The following is a 10,791-nucleotide window of genomic DNA, read 5'->3' on the forward strand; positions in this document are numbered from 1 at the left end:
TTACACTTTGTTGTTATGAATTTCAGGTGGTGCACGACCCTGCATACAGCTTATTGTGTGCACTTAATTTAGCTACAGTTACATAATTTTGACTGTCTTTTGTTAGTGTTATCATATTAAGCATGAACCAGCCTTTAGTCCTCTTGTAGGCATTAAAGAATAAAGTCTTCTGACTGCTGTTAGTACATGGTGAGGGAGCAGCACAGTCTCTATTGAAAAGTATACAGACAGGAATTACCTGAGACAATCAGAGTCACTCCAGGTGGATTACCCTTCCGTACTTCATCATCTTTTAGGAGTCTGAATGTGTATTCTGCTGAGTCAGTCTTCTTCAGGTTTTTGATTCTCAGGATGTGCTGGTTGTTCATGTTGTCATGATACTGCACGTGAACTGGATCCTCAGTCGGCTCCACAGCTTCCTCCTCACCACTTCTCTTCATTTTATACCAAACTTTAGACACAGGCTGCTGGTTGTCAGGATGCAAATATTCACTTGAAATGTTCACTGAAGAGCCTTCCAGGGCACAGATTCTCCTACTGATGTAATTTACACTCCAGCAGTTCTCATCATCAACACCTGAAATATAGATGAAAGACTTAAAATAGGGTCACTCTAAATAACTGCTAAAGTAGCCTTGCCTAATGCTTAAATAAAAAAAATCTGTGGTAGAAGTTCAGGTGTTTTTTATAAATCATGTTTTCTGCAAATCAGGAAATATCACATAATGTGAAAGCAGCGAAAGCACCTCTTTAAACACCTCATATTAGTTTTTTGCAAAAAATGTAACACATTGTTTGGATTTATACTGAAGCTTGCATTTAATTTTTCTTTATGGCACAATCTCTAAAATGAAATGGTTAAGTATCTTTAAATTTCTAATGTGTAATTATTGTGTAATTATTATGTGTTGTCGTTATACAGACTGTGATTAACAGCTTCACAAGCGAGTCATATCAACTCAAACACCAATCAGCAGTTCATGTTGTCTTTAATAAGACACACTGGTTACCAGCAGATCACCTCCATCACTGACTAAATCATAAGTCAGATAATGGATTAATAACACTACAAAGAAAATGAAAAGCAGGTTGAGTCGACACCTCTGAAATATATTTCATGTTGCCCAATAAGCATGCAAACTAAAGACAAATGTGCCATCCTATAATATAACAGTAATAACAGACTGTAAGTTGGTTTATACTCACAGACTTCAGCAGAGTGCAGATCCTCGTGGTCTTTGACAGCACAGGAGAAGATATCAGGAGAGGAGTTGGGAACTAAAAGCTTCTCAGACATTAAGAGTCTGTTATTGTACCATCTATAGGCAGTTTGGTTGTCAGCCAGTGGACAGCTGGTGTTACAGGTCAGTCTAGTATGATTCACCTCTGCAGGAGTCCTTTGTAGACCTACTTCTGTTAAGCGATGTTAAAAACATTTTTCAACAGTTTATGTGTGTCATGTTGAATTAAATAAAAATAATATATTGATTACAAAATTAGTGCAGAAAAGAAGAATGTGTAGAATTGTAGTAAACATGTCAGTAACATAGTAAAATTAGAAAAGAAAGAAAGCAAAGATATGACAATTAGATGTCTGTTCTTAAAATATTGTTTTAAAGGTGTTCTAGGTGTGGGTGGTGGGAGTGGTGTTTGTGTAAATGTTTGTGGATGTTTGGAGAAAGTTAACCTCTGGGATATGTGATGGAGCAGGACCCATCCACTGATGTCTGCTTTTTAGAACACATTCTTCCTTTAGCGTAGGTCACAGTAAAGCAGGTCGATGTGACAGAATCTGAACAAAAACAATTAACATTTAGTAATTTAACTGGTAAACACTTAGTTACAGTATTTCATAGGCTTTATAATTTAAGGCAAAGCTTAAATAGTAAAAATATTCTTGAAAGTGTTTAACGTGAAGTTTTGTAACATGAAAAGGAGCCAAATGATGTCACTCACCCACTGAGACTTCAGGAGCTCTGAGATGCTTGTAGTCTTTGATAGCACAGGAGTATCTGACTGCTTCCTCACTGCTGACCAGCTGTTGGTACCAGGGAGACCAGTCCTGATAGAGAAACTCTCCGTTCTTGTACCAGATGTAGGCTGCAGGGTTTTCAGTCAGAGGACAACTGGAGCTACAAATCAGTGATACTGTCTGTCCCTCTGTGGCAGGAATCACCTTCACCTGCAGGTCTGAGATGATGGTGAATAATGTAAGAATTCATATTCTGATTTCATTCTTAAAGTAATACATTAGTGAAAACCACCGTACCTGCAACATGGAGGAAGATTGTACTTTGCCTGCAGTCTTGTGGGTTTTCTGCACTCTCTCTACAGCAGTAAGACGTTGCATCATTGTCTGTCAGATCTTTGATTGTTAGAGTTGGATGACTCTCTTCAGACATGTTGTACGTTACACGATTTCCATCTGTAAACAGCTCATTGAGAACAGGCTTGGAGCCATCCTGGTATACAGTGAACCATTTCCTGCTTGAAGTGGGTTGTTCAGCTGAGCAGGGCAGATCCACTGATGAACCTTTTAAGGCACAGATGCTTTTGGCTTGTCCCTGAACCCCTTGAACAGAAGCATTGATTCATAATTATAACATTCTTCTCGTACTAATCACTAAATATTGATAGTATGAAATATTGTAAATGAAGGACATTTGATGTATAATCTGCAATTTTCTTCAAGTTGTGCACACTTTAACTCCTATAATCAAGTAAATCATTATTCTTTTTACAGATTACAGTTAATAATCTCATATTGTATATATCATGTTAACAGTCATTATATAAGAAGAAATAAACAATAATTCATACCTGAGATGCACAGAATGAAAGCCATAAACACACAGCCAGCTTCTGCCAACAACATGGCTGTTGTAGTCCCTCCGCTTCTAAACACAAAGTTGATCATATTAATTTTTTAATGGCCTTACCACACCTGCTGTGTTTATGAAAGTTCATAAAACATCAAAACTATAAAGAAATGGTCAAAATCAACAGCCGTCCTCTTACAGAGTAAAGACTTAAGAGGACAGAATGGACTGTTGGTCATTGTGAGAGTTGCGGGCAGATGTACAGCATGAAGCTCTGACACCTAAAATTCACTTCCTTCTTGCTTCTTCCTCTAGTACAGAATCTACCTCACATAGTTCAGTATTTATTTGACGTCATATTCTGACAAGGAAAACGTTGATTTTAACTTGGAGGGCCATTATTTTTCTTACTCTGTATCTCATCACAATTATTACTGTTATTTTCTGTTTTTATAGTGTATTGGTTCTTCATGCCAGATATTTTAGTGTTGAACTGCATTATATTTTCATTGAAAAGCTGTAAAAACTGCTGAAGTGAGAACAGAGAGATGTGAAGCTGTCTATTGACAGTGATGGTGGTTTCTGTGGTGGAAACTGCAGAAGTTTATGGTAACTTAAAACACTGCAGAGCATGCAGAATATGACTAATAATAGTATAATATGTTGTACATGAAGGACATCTGAAGAAAGCTTGAGAGCATTTTTGTTTTTTTATTCTTCCTTTCTGTTTTCTGTATCAATCTGCAATTTTCTACAAATTGTTCACACTATAACTCTTAAACTCCATTAAACATGTTATGTGTAAGTCTTACAGTTAACAGTAAATGATCATTACATCAGAGAGGATAAACATTTATATGTGAGATGTTGGGGCTGAAACCAGTAAACACACATCCAACTTCTGCCAACAACATGGTTGTTTTAGTCCCTCGCTTCTAATCAGTGGACCTTTTTCACAGCAAACACTTTGACTTTTTCAAGCAGGAAAAGTACAGGTGTAAATAATAACATTAATGTTGCCACCAATACTGGGTCTATAAGTTGATTATAACAGTGTTTATATCTGCTGCTGACATTACTGAAGAGTCTAAATTAAGAGCAGGTTTATAGAGAAATGACTGAAGCCAGAATGGTCTGTTGGTCAGTGTGAGGGCGGCTAGCAGACATGCTGCATGTAGCTCTGATACCAAAAATAAACCTCCTTCCTCATTATAATTCTTAGTAAAACCACAGATAAACAATCTATGTAGTGCAGCAGTTGTTTAGTTATTTGATGTCATATTTTGACATGGAGAACCTTCATATTTACTTTAAGGTGTCATTGTTTCTTATTTTTAAGTAATGTATCGGCTCATCATGCAACATGCAGCAGTGTTAAGCTGCATCAAGTTATCATAAAAGGTGTCAAAGTTGTCAACGTTGGTCAGAGAGGTGTGAGACTGTCTGTGTTTGTTTCATGGTGAAAAAAAAAACACTTGTGAAGAGGAAGCTGCAGACATAGTTTTTATGATCACATCATACACTACAGAACATACAGAGCAAAATGAGTTTTACAAAAGCATTTTTACAGTTATAGCTGCTAATCAAACAGAAAGCACAGTAATACAACATGAAGCACACCATAGCACACTACTATAAGTATTCTGTTCTCAATGATGCAACATGTCCGTCAACAATCCACAACAAATCTCATTCTCAGTTCACATAGTGTTGGTTATGTCCTCTTAGTGATTAAAGACATCAGTCCATTTACAATATTCAGTATTTGGGAGGACCCATCATGCTGTGAAGTTTGTATTTCACTCAGAAACTGGAAACTAGAAAGCTGGACTAACTAGCTTCCACTCAGAAAGTGAGAGCTATGTAAACTAGCTTGTTAATGTTAGCACTGATTCCCACAAGACGTCATTTTTGTTCACGTTATTTCAACTCCTGCTGAGTCATTCTGCACACTCAGTGCTGTGTTTGTCCCACATTATTAAAAGGAGGAGGTCTAGTTAGCATTAGCTGTCTCTCTTTCACAGGTCCAAATACAGTATGATGATGGAAAATGATCAGACTGTCAAAACTATAAGTTGAAACTAACAGCAATGGGTCCTTTAATGTCAGCAGCCCCCCATGAATTTAATCAGGACACTGAGTAACATGCTGTAAACAGTGTTCAAATCACAGATGGGACCAAGTAACAGCTAACAATGACTAGCAAGAACTAACAATGTATGAACCATTTGGATGAGTTGACTGTTGTTCAGTGTGAAGGTGGTTGCATGTGGATCTGACATCAAAATTTCAGACAGACCTCACCATCTCTTGAACAATGCTGCTAGCATGGCTAAAAATCAGTAGCAGAGAATCCAGAATCTGTAAATGAGCTAATTTTGATGTCAAAGTGCTGGTTTTTCAGGTTTTGATCAGAATGTGTTGTCAAACACTTTTAATATGAACTAAAGCTCACATTTACTCTATTATCTTTTGAGTCATACATTTGTTCTTGTACAGGGTGATGGTGACCAGTGTTCTGGCTGACTGACATCCAGGAGAACTGCACATCTTCAGGAACTATGACCCTCCCTCCGTCCACAGAGAGCCCCCGTATGCCACCACGGCCACGTTCCAGCCTCTTACTGTCCCACAAGGTACTAGACCTACTGCACGAGTGCTCAAATGTTTTATGAATGGTGGGTGGTGGTGTGTGTTGCTGTCTGCCACAGTGTCCTTAATGTTGCCACCAGATGGTGACATAGTAAAGTCACCATTTTTAACTCCTGCAGTGTTTACTGACACAGAGCAGCCAGATATGGCTGTCAAAGAGTAAATGATTAGGTGCTATAGCTGACATTTTTCTCAGTTGATGCAGTCTCATCATACGTCTCACAATCTTTAACTACATTCTAGTAACCTTTTAAGCAAGATTCCTGAAAATCTGATCATTGGTGTGTTCAATGATTATCAATGTAGATTTTAAACACCACAGTGAAAGAACCCACAAGTTTTATCAAAACAGTACCAGTGGAGTCTGAGATATCATAAAGCCCAGCCTGTAATAAGCTACATAATTCTTATTTCCCTCAAATATAATCAGTTATAATGAAGAGATGCTTACTCAGGGGTTCTGTTGGATCTAAAGCGGACAACAGCATAGAGGACATGCGTCTGTTCTGTCTGGTTCTTAGAGAAGTTGATTCTGCTATAGTAAAGGTCATCCTGCTCTGTTGCCTGAGCTGAGATGTCTTCATACACAGGACCAGGGTTTAGCTGATAAAGAAACAAAATAATATTACTTTACATTACATTGTATTTAAAGTTTTGGCTCCGAGTAGAGCACAACTGATAATGGTTTTGGAAGGTATATTAAATGATTGTAACAACAGACATTTGGTATCTTTATGTTCCAGTTTCATGAATAACAATAAAAATATTTTTTCCCATTTAAGGTTTCTCCAAGAGAATTATCGACACTGCAAATAATGATAAAACAGTGTTTAGTAAAGTAATAATCTGCAAGAAAAGCATTTAAACAGGGTTGTTGTCAGTAATGTTATGTAATGTAGCAGAATTGTTTAAATTATTTTATTTTACCTGCTCCATATTGTCTGATGTTTCAAGTCTAGGAGAACGGCTGGAGGACCTCTTTCTCCTGTTTAGTTAAATGAGTGAATATAAAAATGAATAGATGATGTCAGGTTAGTGTGTAAATGTCATGACTCTGAAACAAAGCTCATTGTTTCTCACCTAATCCAGAAGAAGACAGTGAGTGGTATTATAACCAGGAGAGCAGCAACAACTCCAACAGTTGCAGGAGTTGTTGCCGTAACAACTCCAACAGTTGCAGGAGTTGTTGCCGTAACAACTTCAACAGTTGCAGGAGTTGTTGCCGTAACAACTTCAACAGTTGCAGGAGTTGTTGCTGTAACAACTCCAACTGCTGCTGTTGATGTTCCTGTGGTACTTTGGACAGTGAGAGTCTTTTCACCAGAGTTGATGTTTTGGTGGGTTTTGACAGCACATGCATAGTTTCCTGCATGCTGAATGCTGACTGGGTCTAGAACCAGGTGTTTGTTTTGGTTCTCTGGCACCATCAGAGATTGACTGTTCAAATACCAAATGTAGTTTGTGTTGTCAGTCAGAGGACAGCTGGTACTGCAGGTCAGTGTGACTCTCTGGCCCTCTGTCACCACAGCAGGATGCAACTTAACTTCCAAGCCTGAAAGATGATTAGATTAGTCAGTTAATGTAAAAGAGATGTATCATCTCAAAAGTCCTCATACCTAAATTACAAACTAGGTTTGTCACTGTCCTTCAAAACAACCCAGATGACATGATGATAAAAAAACAACAACTCATATACAGTAAGTGTTTTCTAATCTGCCACTCCAATGTTTAAGGTACAGACAGGTTTAGGCAACTAAAACTACCGTACTTAGTTAAAATCACCATCATGGTTTAAAAAAATGCTTTGTAGAAGATGAGACATGAAGCACAGACTCCTGTGTCAGAGTCACAGCCTTTGTAGGCTCATCCATCCATTCTGATCTCCTCTCTAACTATGGTGGCTGATAGAGCTCAATGCACTGCAACTTATTAAAACACAAACAAATGAAGACCTTCATCTTTTTGACACATATGTGACATAAAGAAACACACTGCAAATAAATAAACAATGCAAACTGTACAGAGTAGTAAATAGGCTTGTAGGTTACACACAAAATCAAATTCGAAACTGAAACAAACATTGTTAGCTCATTTTTGAACACTAAAAAGCAAATCCTGACATCAATTTTTCATGTCCCCCAGACACTTCTTTATTTTTGTAACTTTCCTTTTATCTGCTTGTGTTTCCTATTTTTGAAGCACATTTCTTTATACTGTGTGTCAAAGTGGTGAAAATGTTTTCTTCATTTGCCTGTTTACATGCTTTTTTTTTAAGTTGTAGCATGTTGAACTCTCTCTCTCTCCTACACTGTTTTAGTGGAGATACAACTTCTACAATGATTTGACACATTTAAATATGCATGATGTTTTAATGAGACCATTGAGACAGTAGACAGAATGCAGGCTCCTAATTTAGCCAAAGTTGCGATATTAAGATTTATCTGTTAAAGTTCTTAAAACGGTGAATAATTGGACCATGGCTTCACTGTGAATGATTTATTGTGTGATATTTAAGAAATCACTGTTCTGATTTTGACAAAACACAGATACATCTTTACACTTTGTTGTTATGAATTTCAGGTGGTGCACGACCCTGCATACAGGTTATTGTGTGCACTTAATTTAGCTACAGTTATATCGTTTTGACTTTCTACTCTTTTGTTAGTGTTCTCATATTAAGCATGAACCAGCCTTTAGTCTTCTTGTAGGCATTAAAGAGTAAAGTCTGCTGACTGCTGTTAGTACATGGTGAGGGAACAGCACAGTCTCTATTGAAAAGTATACAGACAGGAATTACCTGAGACAATCAGAGTCACTCCAGGTGGATCACCCTTCAGTCTCCGTCTATCTTTTTGGAGTCTGAATATGTATTCTGCTGAGTCAGTCTTCTTCAGGTTTTTGATTCTCAGGATGTGCTGGTTGTTCATGTTGTCAAGATACTGCACGCGAACTGCATCCTCAGTCGTCTCCACAGCTTCCTCCTCACCACTTCTCTTCATTTTATACCAAACTTTAGACTCAGGCTGCTGGTTGTCAGGATACAAATATTCACTTGAAATGTTCACTGAAGAGCCTTCCAGGGCACAGATTCTCCTTCTGATGTAATTTACACTCCAGCAGTTCTTATAATCAACACCTGAAATATAGATTAAAGACTTAAAATAGGGTCACTCTAAATAACTGCTAAAGTAGCCTTGCCTAATACTTAAATAAAAAAATCTGTGGGAGAAGTTCAGGTGTTTTTTATAAATCATGTTTTCTGTAAATCAGGAAATATCACATAATGTGAAAGCAGCTAAAGTGCCTTTTTAAACACCTCATATTAGTTTTTTGCAAAAAATGTAAAACATTGTTTGGATTTATACTGAAGCTTGCATTTAATTTTTCTTTATGGCACAATCTCTACAATGAAATGGTTAAGTATTTTTAAATTTCTAATGTGTGATTATTGTGTAATTATTATGTGTTGTCATTATACAGACTGTGATTTACAGCTTCACAAGCGAGTCATATCAACTCAAACACTAATCAGCAGTTCATGTTGTCTTTAATAAGACACACTGGTTACCAGCAGATCACCTCCATCACTGACTAAATCATAAGTCAGATAATGGATTAATAACACTACACAGAAAATGAAAATCAGGTTGAATCAACAACTCTGAAATATATTTCATGTTGCCCAATAAGCATACAAACTAAAGACAAATGTGCCATCCTATAATATAACAGTAATAACAGACTGTAAGTTGGTTTATACTCACAGACTTCAGCAGAGTGCAGATCCTCGTGGTCTTTGACAGCACAGGAGAAGACATCAGCAGAGGAGTTGAGAACTGAAAGCTGCTGTTTCTTCTCATACATTAAGTGTCTGTTCTTGTACCATCTATAGGCAGTTTGGATGTCAGTCAGTGGACAGTTGGTGTTACAGGTCAGTCTAACATGATTCACCTCTGCAGGGGTCCTTTGTAGACCTACTTCTGTTAGGAGATGTTAAAAACATTTTTCAACAGTTAATGTGTGTCATGTTGAATTAAATAAAAATAATATATTGATTACAAAAGTTATTAAAGTGTGATTAGTGCAGAAAAGAAGAATGTGTAGAATTGTAGTAAACATGTCAGTAACAGTAAAATTAGAAAAGAAAGAAAGCAAATATATGACAATTAGATGTCTGTTCTTAAAATATTGTTTTAAAGGTGTTCTAGGTGTGGGGGGTGGGAGTGGTGTTTGTGTAAATGTTTGTGGATGTTTGGAGAAAGTTAACCTCTGGGATATGTGATGGAGCAGGACTCATCCACTGATGTCTGCTTATAAGAACACATTCTTCCTTCAGTGTAGGTCACAGTAAAGCAGGTCGATGTGACAGAATCTGAACAAAAACAAATGGCCTTTCTTAATTTAACTGGTAAACACTTAGTTACAGTATTTCATAGGCTTTATAATTTAAGGCAAAGCTTAAATAGTAAAAATATTATTGAAAGTGTTTAACTTGAAGTTTTGTAACATGAAAAGGAGCCAAATGTTGTCACTCACCCACTGAGACTTCAGGAGCTCTGAGATGCTCGTAATCTTTGATAGCACAGGAGTATCTGACTGCTTCCTCACTGCTGACCAGCTGTTGGTACCAGGGAGACCAGTCCTGATAGAGAAACTCTCTGTTCTTGTACCAGATGTAGGCTGCAGGGTTTTCAGTCAGAGGACAACTGGTTTTGCATATCAGTGATACTGTCTGTCCCTCTGTGGCAGGAATCACCTTCACCTGCAGGTCTGAGATGATGGTGAATAATGTAAGAATTCATATTCTGATTTCATTCTTAAAGTAATACATTAGTGAAAACCACCATACCTGCAACACGGAGCTTAGTTCTGTTGTGCCAGCAGAGTTCTGGTGTCTCTGTAGTGTTGATGCAGCAGTAAAACTTTGCATCACTGTCTCTTAGACCATTTATTGTTAGATTTGGGTGACTCTCTTCAGACATGTTGTACGTTACGCGATTTCCATCTGCAGAGAGCTCAGTCTGAATATAGGTGAAGCCAGCCTGGTATACAGTGAACCATTTCATGCTTGAAGTGGGATGTTGAGCTGAGCAGGGCAGATCCACTGATGAACCTTTTAAGGCACAGATGCTGTTTGCTCGTCCCTGAACCCCTTTAACAGAAGCAAACATCTGGATCAAGCCATAATATATTCTTATAAAATTAGTCACTCTAAATAACTGCTAAAGTAGCCTTGCCTAATACTTCAATAAAAAAATCTGTGGTAGAAGTTCAGGTGTTTTTTATAAATCATGTTTTCTGCAAATCAGGAAATATCACA

General features: G+C 37.5%; 2 protein-coding genes and 1 long non-coding RNA gene across 3 annotated transcripts; all 3 read right to left on the reverse strand.

Annotated features, from left to right (window-relative positions):
* Window positions 1–209: 209 nt before the first annotated feature.
* Window positions 210–2,402, reverse strand: LOC121883560. Its single transcript, XM_042391872.1, has 5 exons — window positions 2,270–2,402; window positions 1,957–2,190; window positions 1,688–1,792; window positions 1,207–1,413; window positions 210–577 (listed from the first exon to the last, which is right to left on the reverse strand). The coding sequence occupies exons 1-5, from the start codon at window positions 2,400–2,402 to the stop codon at window positions 210–212; spliced, it is 1,047 nt and encodes a 348-aa protein (XP_042247806.1).
* A 3,556-nt stretch (window positions 2,403–5,958) lies between these two features.
* Window positions 5,959–6,614, reverse strand: LOC121882755. The gene is made up of 3 exons (XR_006092157.1): window positions 6,552–6,614; window positions 6,399–6,456; window positions 5,959–6,074 (listed from the first exon to the last, which is right to left on the reverse strand). It is a non-coding gene; the product is annotated as an uncharacterized LOC121882755 (long non-coding RNA).
* A 90-nt stretch (window positions 6,615–6,704) lies between these two features.
* On the reverse strand, window positions 6,705–10,537 carry LOC121883594. Its single transcript, XM_042391933.1, has 6 exons — window positions 10,321–10,537; window positions 10,008–10,241; window positions 9,739–9,843; window positions 8,269–8,607; window positions 6,857–7,023; window positions 6,705–6,767 (listed from the first exon to the last, which is right to left on the reverse strand). The coding sequence occupies exons 1-6, from the start codon at window positions 10,535–10,537 to the stop codon at window positions 6,705–6,707; spliced, it is 1,125 nt and encodes a 374-aa protein (XP_042247867.1).
* Between the last annotated feature and the right edge of the window lie 254 nt (window positions 10,538–10,791).

The sequence above is a fragment of the Thunnus maccoyii genome, chromosome 2 (genome assembly GCF_910596095.1).
Source record: "Thunnus maccoyii chromosome 2, fThuMac1.1, whole genome shotgun sequence".
Lineage (NCBI taxonomy): Eukaryota > Metazoa > Chordata > Actinopteri > Scombriformes > Scombridae > Thunnus > Thunnus maccoyii.